The sequence below is a fragment of the Canis lupus genome, chromosome 6 (assembly GCF_011100685.1).
Source record: "Canis lupus familiaris isolate Mischka breed German Shepherd chromosome 6, alternate assembly UU_Cfam_GSD_1.0, whole genome shotgun sequence".
Classification (NCBI taxonomy): Eukaryota; Metazoa; Chordata; class Mammalia; order Carnivora; family Canidae; genus Canis; species Canis lupus.
The window spans coordinates 14892235-14905591 of record NC_049227.1 but is presented as its reverse complement, the minus strand read 5'-3'; the positions used below and the strand labels follow the sequence as shown (position 1 = coordinate 14905591).

At 55.9% G+C, this 13357-nt stretch overlaps 1 protein-coding gene across 2 annotated transcripts in view; it reads left to right on the top strand.

Annotated features, from left to right (window-relative positions):
• Nucleotides 1-13357, top strand: part of LOC489893 (kinesin-like protein KIF19) — a 44491-nt gene that overhangs the window by 17573 nt on the left and 13561 nt on the right. Inside the window, exons 11-17 of one of the 2 annotated variants that reach the window (XM_038539642.1) lie at nucleotides 1869-2046; nucleotides 3415-3598; nucleotides 5609-5879; nucleotides 6309-6430; nucleotides 8001-8128; nucleotides 11552-11657; nucleotides 12233-12625. In XM_038539642.1, coding sequence (XP_038395570.1) covers nucleotides 1869-2046; nucleotides 3415-3598; nucleotides 5609-5879; nucleotides 6309-6430; nucleotides 8001-8128; nucleotides 11552-11657; nucleotides 12233-12625 — 1382 coding nt within the window. The remainder of the gene's footprint in view (nucleotides 1-1868; nucleotides 2047-3414; nucleotides 3599-5608; nucleotides 5880-6308; nucleotides 6431-8000; nucleotides 8129-11551; nucleotides 11658-12232; nucleotides 12626-13357) is intronic. The other variant, XM_038539643.1, reaches the window with a different exon arrangement.

Below are 13357 nucleotides of genomic sequence, written 5' to 3'. Positions count from 1 at the left end.
GGGCACTTTGGGGCTTTCTAGTTATTTAGTCTCCTTGGGCACATGGGTGCCTATTTGTTTTAGGTGATTTGGTTCAGGGTTCTGTGAGAACAAAAGGGTGAAGGAAGTCTGCAAAGAAAAGGGGCTGTTTTTGATGCCAGACTGCTTCCCAGGCGGTCAACAGAAGGCTGGCGGGTGAGTGGGGGTGAAAGATGGGGTTGTCGTAGAGAATTTGCAAAGTTAGGTGGTGACCAGGACACTTGGACTTCTTTGGAGTCAGTGCTGAACAGGGAGGCATGCTGTAAGGACCTTTACCCCTATGGCCTCTTAATTATTGGGAATGGCCCTAGGTGGTCTGTACTGGGAAGGCAGGCAGTGTCGTGAGGGATTGGTGGTCTCATGGTGAGCCCTGAGGGCATGATGGGATTCCCTTGGGTCCTGCTGTGGCATGCCTGGGGTAGTAGTGGGACATTGGTGTGCACGTCTCTGCCAAGAGCATTATGAGCATCTCCAGGGTACCAACTACTCCCCCATATCTTGTTTTAATGACTACAATGGTCAGGTATTCAGATGCATGGTTCATTTTGCCCATCTCAGATTGCTTGGCATTTAAGGAAAAAGTGCCCCTTGACCACTGCCCTCCAGCTCAGGGGAACAGACTGTGTGTGGTCAGAGTGGAGCTACCATGGGGCAGTCAGGGAATACCATCAATTAACCATGGACAACTATTAGGTAGGAGCTTACATGGGAAACAAAAAGACAAAACTAGTTTGCTCTGTGAAGCTTACATTCTAGTAGGAAAGTCAGGGGCCAAACATGGATCACAAAATGTTTATCAATTACCAATGTGCAGAGGACTGTGAAGAAGAAGGCAGGATGTTATCAGAACAAGTGGCAGGTGGACCCAGATTGAGAATCTGAGAGGGTTTCCCTGAGGAAGTGAGTGAAGTCTGAGCTCAGACGGCTTACCCAGACACACCCCTCCTTGGATTCCTGAGATGCAAATCCAGGTAATCTGACCCCAAACCAGGCAAAGAGGCCCTCTAAACCATCCATTGGATTATCTAGCCATCCATCCATCCATCCTTTCCGCTCTTCTCCATCTATCTATCCATCATCTACCCACCCACCCACCCATCCACACATCCATCTCTCCATCTCTCCATCCATCCATCATTTACCCACCCATTCATCCATCCATCATCTAACCATCTATTCACCCGTTATTCACCCATCCATCCATCCACCCATCCATCATCTACTCCTCCATCCATCCATCCATCCATCCATTATTCATCCACCCATTCATTCATGTATCCATCATTCACCCATCCATCCATCCATCCATCCATCCATCATTTACCTACTCATCCACCCTTCAACTAGCCATCCACCCACCTATCCATACATTTATCTCTCCATCCATCCATCATTCACCCACCCATCCATCATCTACTCATCCATCCATTTTTCATCGACCTATTCATCCATCCACCATTCACCCATCCATCCATCCATCCATCCATCCATCATTCATCCATCCATCATTTACCCACTCATCCATCCATCCATCTATCCATCCATCATCTACCCATCCACCCACCTATCCATACATTTATCTCTCCATCTATCCATCATTCACTTACCCATTCATCCATCCATCCATCCATCCATCATCTACCCATCCATTCATCCATTATTCACCCATTATCCATCCATCCACCCACCCATCCATCCATCCATCCATCCGCCTATCTATCATCTGTCCATCCACTCATCCATCCAAACATGTGTATAGAGTTCTTGGTCCAGACCACTACAAGCATTGAGTTCCACCTTGGCTTAGGGAGCATTGCTCCTGGTGCAACTAACTCTTTTCCTGCCCCCAGTCATGATCCCCCCCAGTGATGGAGAGGAGGATAGCCGCCTGCAGATGAACAAGATCCGGGCACAGCTCATCGGAGCCTTCAAGGAGCAGTTGGAGATGCGGCGCAGCCTGGTGGAGCTGGAGAACACGAACATCGAGCTGCATGTTGACACGTCCCGCCACCTGCTCACCATTGCAGAGTGAGTGTGCCCACTCACCCAGGGCCCAGATGCCATGCATCTGCACAGGGCAAGGAGGCCAGCCAGGACACAAGGGGCCACTGGGAAAGCCCTTTTTTGCTATTGTGCAGCCTCTACCTCCTGCAGGTCTCCCAAGGGGACTTTAGTGAAGGGCACCCTCTCTTCCTAGGCAGAATTCCTGGCCCAATCCTTTCCTGCTCTCCTGCCCCTGTTGCTAAGCTGGGCCGGATGGGGAAAGGCTTGCAGTTCCCTTTGATTTCCTTGTCTCAAGCTAGAGTCCAGAGTCAGCCCTGGCAGGTTAGGATTAAGCCCATTTTACATAAGAGGATGTTGAGGCTCAGAGGGGATGTGGGTTTATCTAAGGTTGTACACCCACTAGGCCAGGACTCATCTACCCATCCACATATACTTGCTATTTGCACCTACTGTGAATAGACTGACCACACATGGAGGGTCTGGCCATGCAATTTGTCATCTGGAGTGGGATGTGTTTAAGAGGGTGAGGGGTGCTATTTATGCTGGGACAGCTGGTGTGCCTAGTCCTGCCCCGGACAAATTAGCACACCTGGCTCCCCTGCTTACGGTAACTAACATGGAGTGTTGGGGCCCCAGCCCATTTCTTATTTTGTCCTCCCCACATTCTCCTCTTCCTGCTTCTTCCTGTTTCTTTTCTTTTCTTTTTTTAAATTTTTATTTATTTATGATAGTCACAGAGAGAGAGAGAGAGAGAGGCAGAGACACAGGCAGAGGGAGAAGCAGGCTCCATGCACCGGGAGCCCGACGTGGGATTCGATCCCGGGTCTCCAGGATCATGCCCTGGGCCAAAGGCAGGCGCCAAACCGCTGCGCCACCCAGGGATCCCTATTTTCTTAATTATACACACAGTGTGAGATCTGCACTGGAGGAATTCTTATACCAGGAAAGGCTCTCTGTCCACCTGTTGCTGTGTCCCCCTACCCCACAGTGTCCGTGGCAGTTCACACCCAGCCTGGTGTCCTGTCATCCTCTTTGAGGTTTTGCCCCGAGTGGGGTCATCACAGCTAACCTTCAAAGCCCCAGGTGTACTGTTGCCATCGGGTCCCACGGCTGAGGAAAGCAGGCTCAGTGGGGGCACGTTTGTATACAGGTGGCCTGAGGCCCCCTGGGCAGAGCCGGGTTTGGGGGTGGTGGGCTGGAGGCAGCAGAGTCCCGTGCTTAATCATTCAGCAATCCTGTGTAATGTTCACCGCCTCTTTATTTCCTTCCAATTTTTGTTTGTGCCCAGTTTTTACAAGCCATCAGGTGGAAGTTGTCATGCCCAGGCCTGTGGGTAGACCAGCCCTGGCGTGGCTTGCACCCTGACCCCTGACCCCTCTGTTGCGGCTGCAGCTGGGAGCGTGAGAAGACCCACCAGCATGCACACAGGGAGAGGACGTCAGAGAGGGACGAGGAGCCAGCAGAGGCTGATGCAGACGGGGATGAGGGCGAGTCTGTGGAGCCACACGAGGTGGCTCTGGCCAGAGAGGAAGTCAACATGCTTTTGGCTGAGCAACGGAAAACTGCAGCCCTCAAGGTGGGGAGGAGGGTCTGCCCATGTGTGGTCACATCAGCGGTGTGAACACAGTGCCCCGGGTCAGGCCTACCACAACCAACCTGCCTGTAGATGGGAGCCAGGCTCAGGAAGTAGAGATAAATGGTTCCACATCCCCTGGGGATGTGACCTGGGCTGACTGCAGAGTCCATGCCCTTCATGCTAGTGATGGCAGCAGGGGGTGGCAAGGGTCAGCTCGCAAGAGGACCAGCCCCCGGGGGACCAAGGAGCAGTGGCCGTGCAGACGGGTAGCCCCTGCCTGCCCATCTGCACAGGCAGCTTAAAGGCAAAGCCTCCAGCTTGGAGGGTCTCATGGGCAAGCGCTTTGACCTGGTCCATGTTTTCTGGGGGCATCTCACTCCGTCTTCCCCTGCTCAGGTCTTCCTGACCTGGGCAAGGGCCAGAGGAAGCCCGGTTCCTCCCTGGGGAAAGAAGCCTCTAACACTCCTGTTTCTGAGAAGAGCTGGCTATTTCCATGAGCTGTTAATGCGGTAGCTCATTCTTTTGCGGTCCTGCTTCAGAGAAAGGGCAGAGCTGGCACGGCTGCAAAGCTGGGAAGTGCCCTGGAGCAGCCACTGGATCAGCACATTAACATTAGCCTGCTCAGTGCTCAGTGCTCAGTGCTCAGGGGTGTGTTCCGGCTCATGGAGGAAGCATCTGCTAAGGTCCAGGTGCTGACAGCAGGGGGCACTTACTTCGGTGAAGAGCCACAGAGCCTAGCCGAGAAGCTCCTCCTGTTGCTGCATCTCCCCTGGAGATTATGGGATCTCCCTTCGAAAGTCCTCTAATATTAAAAATAAGAATGATGCCTTTTGTTTAAACCAATAATGTGCATGAGCAGAGAGCATGACTTCAAGAGTCAAATATTGGTATTGAGATGTAGTGTAGCATGAAAATGAGTCCATCCATTAGCGAGTTAACCAGTGAATCAAGAACAAATCGATGTTTTAAGTGTCCAACTCCATGCCAGGCCTGGGGATATAAAGATGAAAAAGACCTTCTGTGTGACTTAAGCTGTCAGTGTGCCGGGACCCTCCCCACCCATGTGGGGAGGACCTCAGGCAGAGGGGAGGAGGGCCATGCCAGGGGGCTGAGCCAACTCCTCCCAAAGTTGCCCCCTCCCAACCTCAGAAGAAGAGTGAAAGGCTGGAGCACGTCCTCCTGGGCCTCACCAGTGGTTGTCATCCTGCCTGTGTCTGGGACAATGGTCCTGGGGGTGGGCACGCCCAGCAGCCTTGGCTGCAGCCTTGGTTTCCCACAGTGGAGACAACAGGGAGGTATGAGTCCTGGGGTGTGTTCTAAGATGCAACATGTTCATAGAAAATATGAAGCACAGGAGGGCCAGGAGACCAGGAGATGACCACCGTTGGAAAGATGGTCATAGTCACACTTCCAGGAGAAGAGGGCATGGAGTGCCATGTGGGGCCACATGGGGAAGCACCAGGGCTGGTCAGGAGGCAGAGGGGGGGACACTGTAGGGAAGAGCCTGTTTATGGTTTCTGCAAGAAAGAGGGGCGAGGTGGGGTGAGCAGGCTTAGGATGAGCAGGCTGGGGACCGGCTAGTCTGAGTAATTCTGGTGGGCTCTGGGGTTGAGGTTGTCCCGGTTGTCTGGTCCCTGGGAGATTGGGGCAGGGATACAGTGGCCCAGAGCATGAGAGCCCCATGGAGGAAGGGAGTTTGGGTACAGGCACTAGGTTGGCTGGTGTACATTTGAGAAGTGCGCCCCTGGGTGAGTGGTTCAGGATCCTCAGGAACTAGCTAGACTTGGGAGGGTCAGTCCCTTCAGGGTCGGTGAGGTCCCAGGTATGAGAGAATAGAACAGAGAAAATAAAGGACGTGGTTAGTGCAGGGTGATGGCCACATGTCCCCTGAGCCCATAGATCACATCATGTTTTCATGGGTACAGGCTGCAAAGCTGAGCCCACAAGGATGAGCACGCATGGGACCACAGGCCCCAGGCACCTGTCCTGAACCCCTGGTCTCTCTGCCAGGCTGGGCTGGAGCAGCGCCTGGCCAATGCCAAGAAGAAGGCCTCACAGCTGGAGAAGCTGCTGCCCACGCAGGTCATCAGTGAGGACCAGCGGGAGGTGCTACGGCTGCTGTGCCGGGCCCACGAGCTGGAGGTGGAGAACACGGAGCTGCAGGCCAACAATCTGTGCCGGAGGAACCTCATGTGCCAGAAGGACTTTGTGATCCAGCGCTACCACCAGCACCGGCTGCTCTGTGAGCAGCTCATCCAGGATCAGTGGCAGCTGATTCAGGGTGAGGCCGCCCCATCCCAGCCCCAGAGGGACGAGGCACTGCTCATGGTCGGGGACAGTCCCAGTCCCCAGTGGCCTGGGGGCGGGGGGGACAGCAGTCAGCCTTCAGCCCTCCCCTGTCCCCGGGCCCCTGTGCCCGGTTATGAAACCCTCTCCAGGTGTACAGGTAAGCGAGGAGTAGCCAAGCACAGTGTGCAAGGTGTGCTGGTTAGTGTGAGGGATCCGGGCACACGCACACACATGGCATGTATGGCACAGACCATCCGGGGGGCAGTGAGGGTAACTGAAAGACCCCATATGGAAACCCCACCGTCTAGAAAATCCTCCTTCATCAGTTTGGACTATTTGCCTTCAAACGTCCATAAAAAAGAAGACACCATCTTCTCCACAAGTAGGGCTGTCACCCACGCCTGCTTTCCCGGCTCCGCAGGGGTTGGCATCGCTGTGCCGGAGTCCCTGGCCAGGCGGCGCTGCCTGTACTCACGGGAGCTGGGCGCGGGCTCGCTGAACCGCCTGCTGCTGCTGCACGCCGTCATGTCCAGCTCCCTGCGGGTGAGTCCCGTGGACTGTGGCACCGCAAGGGGACCCTCAGGGATCCCCCACCCAGCCCTGAGCCAGGCGCCGGAGCCAGCAGCACTGGGTGGCCAAGCCAGTGGCCGGGCTTCCAGGAGGTTTGGGGAGGCCCTGAAGGTTTGCTAGCAGAGGCGCTCCCGAGCTGAGCGTGAGGTGGACCGTGGTGCTTCAGGGACCCCAGGAACGGCATTCTGGGGAGCCTTGGCTGGATCTGGTGTGTTAGCTCTCCTTCAGGGCATGCTGGCAGTCTCCTGCATGGTGGGTGGCATCTGGCGCCAATTCTGGGGACTCCTGAGGGAAGAGGGCTGGGGCAGGGCTCTGCATCCACTCTTCAGACAAAGGCTGTCATCACTGGCTGCACCCCTGCCTGCAGCTACGGCCCCCTGCCCCCCTGCTCCACCTTCTCAGGAGAGTAAAGGGGAGCCCTCCAGGCTTCAGGCAGAGTGGGTGAGGGGCAGTAGCCAGAAATGTGGCATGGGGAGGTGTCCAGGGATCTAAGAGTACATAAAGCCATGTCCCACCCCTGGTTAGAGGTCCCCGATCCGAGGGCTCCCCACGTCTGCTGCTGCCAGCAGGGGCTGTGTCCCCATCTGGACCCCTGCTCTTCCTGTGTTTCCTGTGGACTGTGTCAGTGTCCCCAAGACACCCTCAGGTTCACTTCTTTATAAAAAGTATTACACTAAACCAGAACCGTCCCCATTAAGCAACCCCTCCCCAGCCCCTGGCACCACAATCTTCTTGGTGTCTCCACGGGTTTGATGACCCCAGGGACCTGAGAGCCCTTGTCCTTCCATGACTGGCTTATTTCACTGAGTACGACACCCTTCTGGTCTGTCCCTGTGGTGGCCGGTGTCAAGACGTCTTTACTATTTAAGGCCGAGAGAGGGATGCCTGGGTGGTTCAGTGGTTGGGCGTCTGCCTTCAGCTCAGGGCCTGATCCAGGGATCTGGAATCGAGTCCTGCATCGGGCACCCTGCGTGGAGCCTGCTTCTCCCTCTGCCTGTGTCTCTGCCTCTCTCTCTCTCATGAATAAATAAATCTTAAAAAAAAAAAAAAAGGTCGAGAGATACTCCGCTATGTGGACGGGCCTTGTGTTGATGCCACCATGGACTTGGGGTACGTCCACCTCTTGACTGTTGTGTGTACCGCTGCCATGAACGTGGACGTAGAAAGATCTGTTTGAGTCCCTGCCCTTAGTTCTTTGGCTATAAGCCTGGAAGTGGGATTGCTGGGTCACGTGGTGACTCTGTGTGGCTTCTCGAGGGCGTGCGGGCTTTCGAGGGTACTCTGACAACAAGCAATCTGCCTGTGCACCACTTTCACTCAAGGGTCAAGGCTATTCCCTGACACTCCCTGGTGCTTGCCTGTGCACACGGCATCCTTTCGGACTCTGTGCTGGGGAGGCCCAGTCAGAGGTGAGCCTCCCTGCTGGGTGGTTTCTTTCCAGCGATAGTGGCCAGGCGGATTTCTGTGGCCCCTCGCAGATCTGTGCATGATGCCTGTGTCCACAGTCCGTGCCGCCTCCCTCAGCTCCTCTTTCTGGCCCCAGGATGGCTCTGTTCTGAACACATCCCCGCCGCCGCCGGAGGAGGCCAGCCGAGACCAGCTGGACGACAGGAAGGACCTCCCATGGGGCGCCCAGTTCGAGCTGCCACCCATGCTGCTGGAGACAGACAGGTACCTGCACTGTCCCCTCTTCCGACTGGGCATTGCCGTGCCCTCAGCTGGCGGAGTGCAGCAGTAGGGACCAGAGGCCGGCCCTGGGGGTCCCGGCTGCAGAGCCTCCCCTCGGGAAGTCCATCTAACATTGCTTAAGATGAATAAACATATCCCAGGAGGCGCTAGCTCTGCAGGGTGGTTATGAGGCCAGGAGTGGGCTGCCAGAAAGGCCATTTTCACTTTACGTGTATTTTGTTCATGCTCCGCCGCTGTGTCCCACCCTCAATGCTTTTCCCCTCTCTTCTGTTGACTTTTCTTCCAACACCAGAACAGACCAGTAAACCCAGCACTCACTGACTCGACCCCTGATTTTCACGTTAGCATTTGGCCAGTTTGTGTCCTTGTCTGAGCCACTCGGGCTGCCTGACCTGATGGAATGTCCAGGACCGGGGTCTCACCGCGGCCACTTACTTCTCACAGTTGTGGAGCTGGGCGTCCAAAACGGAGGTGTGGCGGGGTGTCGCTCTGGCAAGGAGCACACGGCCGCATCCAGGCTCGTGTGGTAGAGACCGTGCACCTCCTCTCTTGGGGGACACGGTCCTGTGTCCTCAGGGCCCCACACACTGACCTCCCGAAGACCCCTCTCCGGATACAGTCACCAGGGTGTCAGAGCTTGGGAGGACACAGTTCAGGTCAAGTCACTGTGGTCACCTGGGTCACAAACATTGTGACATTTCCCCCCCAGTATGTCAGTATGCAGGTTCTGCAGCTGGGACTCCTCCCTTTGTGACCACAATGCAGTCAGCATCCTAGCAAAATCAGCGACACATCTTCAACATCCTCTTATCCTCCCTAGGGTCACAGTTCTCCAGGGTTGCCCCCAATACCTTGGCAGCTGGTTTGTCTAAATCAGGGTGCAGTGAGGGCCTGGATGCTGCATTTGGCTGCAATGCCCAGGCTTGATCCATGCCCTTTGGGGGAACGAGAACACCAGGGTCCATCTTCGGTGCATGCACATATGTGCATATGTGTGTTTGTGTATACATGTGTATGCATATGCACATGTATGGTTTGTGTGTATGTTTCGTGTGTGCATGTTTGCATGTTTCGTATTTGCGTGTGTGTCATGTGTTTCATGTGTGTAACATGTGCATGTGCATATGAAAACAAAGAGCCCCATCCCCCCAGTCGAGACTAGATGCCTCGTCCACCTGCTCCTGGGCCCATGCTGCCTTCCTGCTCTTGGCTCACACCTATCTGAACTTGCACTTGGCCCAGTGATTAGAGAAGATGGGTGTCGACCCCACACTGTCACAGTGCTGATTGTAGGTCGCTTGCGAAGTGAGCCCCCCACCTTCAGGCCTCAGTGTAGAGAGGAGTGGGCTCTCCCTGCCTGTTGCAGAGCCATTGCTGCAGCAGCTGGAACGGTAGCCACACAGCAGGCCAAGCTACCTGCAGGCCATGTGCTGGACACTGGTCCATGTTCCGCACAGCACAAGAGGAGCTGTGTCACCCGGCAGACAGGGTGTGCTGCTGCCACCCGCTGCCTCAGCTAAGGCGTGCAAGCTGGTTCCCTTGGCAACAGCTAAGGCCGGCACAGGGTTCCTAGTAGGGAGGAGTCCCTGGGACCCTGCCCACAGGTAGTTGGCAGCCAGGCTTTATGTCAGGCTGACCAGTGCTTGAGTCCCGGGGATGCCGGTCATCCGCGCCCCAGGATCCTGGTCAAGTGGCTGGCTGGCCTGAGCCTCAGGCGCCCTTTGTCTAGATGGGTTCCATGATACCTCCCTGAAGGGCTGTGCGTGCCTGACACAGTGGGGACATGACACAGAGCTGCCGTGATGATGACAGCCTAATGTGAGCGGGTGGGGGATGGGAGCCGGTCAGCTTCCTCGCGTGTGAGCAGGACTTCCGGGCCAGAGCTGGGCCTCTGTCCCCGTACCCCTTCCAACTTTCCTGTTGCTGTTGGTCCCGATTCAGAATGCTTTTGGCTGCAAGTAAGAGAATTTTCAATGTGAACGACCTGATCTAAATAGGGTGTGTTGTCTGATGAGAATTTGGAGGATGAGTGGACTTGGAGCTATTATTTAAATGACTTGATGATGCCCGTGTCCTTGGCATGCAAATAGTGTCTCCCCTTTGGGTCAAAGAGGCTGCCACTGCTCCACAGATCGTACCTCCATATAACCACACCTCAAAGAGGAAGGGAGGGCATAGGTGGTCTCATTCCACAGGTGGAAATAGGATTGGAGGAGCTCAGGAGCTTGCTGGAGGTTCACCATAAGGAAACACAGGCCAAGCATTTGTCTCTAGTTTGGGCTCCTGGCCACGGTGTTAGGGAGCCCTGCGCTCTGCAGATAGAATCCCCGAGGCCTCCCTGATCCGCACAGTGCTTGAACACCCCGTGTCATTGAGCTCGCTTGTGGTCTTCCCAGCAGCTCAGCATATTACCACTCCAATCTCGAAGATGGGAGAGCAGAGGTCAGGGGCATGGGGACACTCATCAGGAAGCCTGGGTATGATGCATGACACTTTGTTCTTATATAGTCATTGATGACCCGTATTGATGGGAAGCTGCTAGAAAACCCCATTCTTACAGACTAGACCCATAGGATAGGGGAAGTTCTGGCTGGAAGGTTATCAGTGGTCCCTTCCCCTTCTAACGACCCAAGTCTTCCTTCCACATGGGTCCTGGGCAAACTCTGTGTCTGGTCCAACCTCCTCTCCTTGCTGTGCCAAGCTGCTCCCTGCCCTAGGGCCTTTGCCCGTGCTGTCCCTGGCAAGTTTTTCTGCCAGCACTCAGCATAGCTCTTCCATCGCCATCCTTCGGGCCTCAGCTTAGACGTTTTGTCCTGTTCTCTTTCTACCACTGCTGATCTAACACCAGTTGGACATGCTGCAGCCCAGTGCTTTTTTTTTTTTTAACATTAAAAAAAAATTATTCATGAGAGAGAGAGAGAGAAAGGCAGAAACACAGGCACAGGCAGAGGGAGAAGCAGGCTCTATGCAAGGAGCCCAATGTGGGACTTGATCCCAGGACTCCAGGATCACGCCCTGAGCTGAAGGCAGACGCTCAACAGCTGAGCCACCCAGATGTCCCTGCAGCCCAGTTCTGGCACGAACCCTGCCCCCCTCAGAGTTGGCACAGTACCCACTGGTTAGGGCCTCTGTCCTCTACAAGATTGACCCCATGTCAGATGCCAGATGCCCTCTCTGTCCAGCTGACTACAACCTCGGGGTTCCTGCAGCCCCCTCAGGTTTGGTAGGGACTCAGCTCCTGTGCCCAGTGTGACCTCTGACCATGGCAGCATACAGATGCCACTTGCCCTGGCCTGATACAGGCTGTGGCACCCCGGGGTTCAGGCTCTACTTTCCTCGGCTGGACAAGGCCGAGGGGCCCTTGCTGCTGGCTCAGCAGCTGCCTCTGTGTGTCACCCACAACAGTGGCTACAGGTCGTCACAAGGCACACCATCAAAAACGCTGGGAAAGCAAGATTCCCTTCTGCCCCCGCCGTCCCTCCGCATCCTGCTAACCCCTCCATCTCACGAGGTTGGTGTGCAGCCCTAACCAGGGCCCGGGCCCGGGCTCTGGTGAGGCCTCCTCTGCCCCTGCAGAGCTGTGGGGGGAGGGGCCACAACAGGTGATGGGGCTTGGGGGTAGGGGGAGGATGTGAATATTCACACCTCTATGTCAGTAATTCTGGGCCTTTCCTGTGAACTGCCTTTAGAAAGCTGCCTGTCTCGTGATCACTACTAGTACGCTCACTCTGGATCTGTGCTGAGGACAACCCCTGCCCCACAGGGAGCCCTCTGCCCTAGCGGGAGCTCTGGAAAGCTCCAGTCCCCTGGGGGAGGCCCTATCTGTGACCCCAGGTGGTGTGTAAAGGCCCTGGGCCCTCTGCCCGTGGGAGTGCCTCCTGGGTGTCCCAGATCCAGGGATGGGCTTCTTCAGGCACCTTCCTTGGCCCTCCCCTACCCCCACCCTGCACCCACCCCCCCGCTGCTAAGAATAAACCACTTGCCTTGAGTCACTAGCCATGAGTCAGCTTCAGGGACCCAGCCTGGGGCTGGCCAACCGGAGTGGCCCAGTGCTGTCTGACCATCCCTGCTGCTGGTTCCCTGTAGCAGTCGAGCTCCCTAAGTGTGAAGAATTTGGTCTCCAAGCTGTGCTCCCCCACTGGCCGGGACCTGGGCGCCTCACAGGTGGCAGCGGAGGCTGGTGGCCTGGCCCTGAGCGCTCAGGCCCTCAAGGAGATGGCCGTGAGCACCAAGAGCATTGCCCTCATCGCGGCCACCCGGCGCTCCAAAGCACAGGACCGCGAGGGTGGCGGTGGCCGCTCCTCCATCCGCCTTCTGGAGGAGGTGGCCCCGGACTCCAGGGCCCCGAAGGCCAGCGTCACCCCAGACCCAAGCCCAGCAGACAGGAGGTGGCTCCTTGCCAGCCCGGGCAGGGACTGTTCTACGGAGAGGAAGGCCAGGAGGAAGCGGTCACCCTCCCTCACCTGGAGCGTGCAGACGGTGGGTGGACACTGCCTGGCCACCTCGCCCAGTCCTGGGGTCCAGCTGGGACGGTGGGGTGGGGGTCGGGACTGGCTCCCACAGTTACAGTGGATGCAGGAGGGCCCCAGGTGCAAAGTAGTTGGAGGGAGGACACCCAGCCCCACCACCCCTTCCTAATAGGAAGCTGCATGTGTGCATGGTTTCTGTAGGCAGGTCACAGTGCAGGCACCAGCTCCTGATCTGTTTCCTCCCTTAACATTCTTTCATAAATTCTCAAGTGTCTATATGATATTCGAATTTTAGCCCTGAAAAGATACATCACTTGGTTCTAGCGCATGTCACTAAATAGTAACCATGTGAGTCGCAAAGCACTGCCCACCACAAGGTGCCCCTCTCCAACCAGAGCCTGGCACCAGGCCTGGCACTCACGGCCTCCCACTGCCAGGGCTGAGCTCCACGCGCAGTCCCATTGTGCAGCCACTTACGGTTGTCTGCTCCCTGTTCCATGGCCAAGAGGTCGTCTTTCATTTCCGACCACTTCAGCATCCCTCTGTGGGCAGTGTTCTTCATGTCTAGTTAACTTCTTGGGACATTGGACAATGTTGACCTCTGAACTCTCAACAACATTTAAGCAAAATCTAGCATACAGCAGAGCTCCACACTGATTGCTCCCTGGCCACACTGATCCCTTGCTGGCCATAATGATCACGGTGGTGTGAAGTTATACTCGCATGGGGGAGAGGGTGGGTT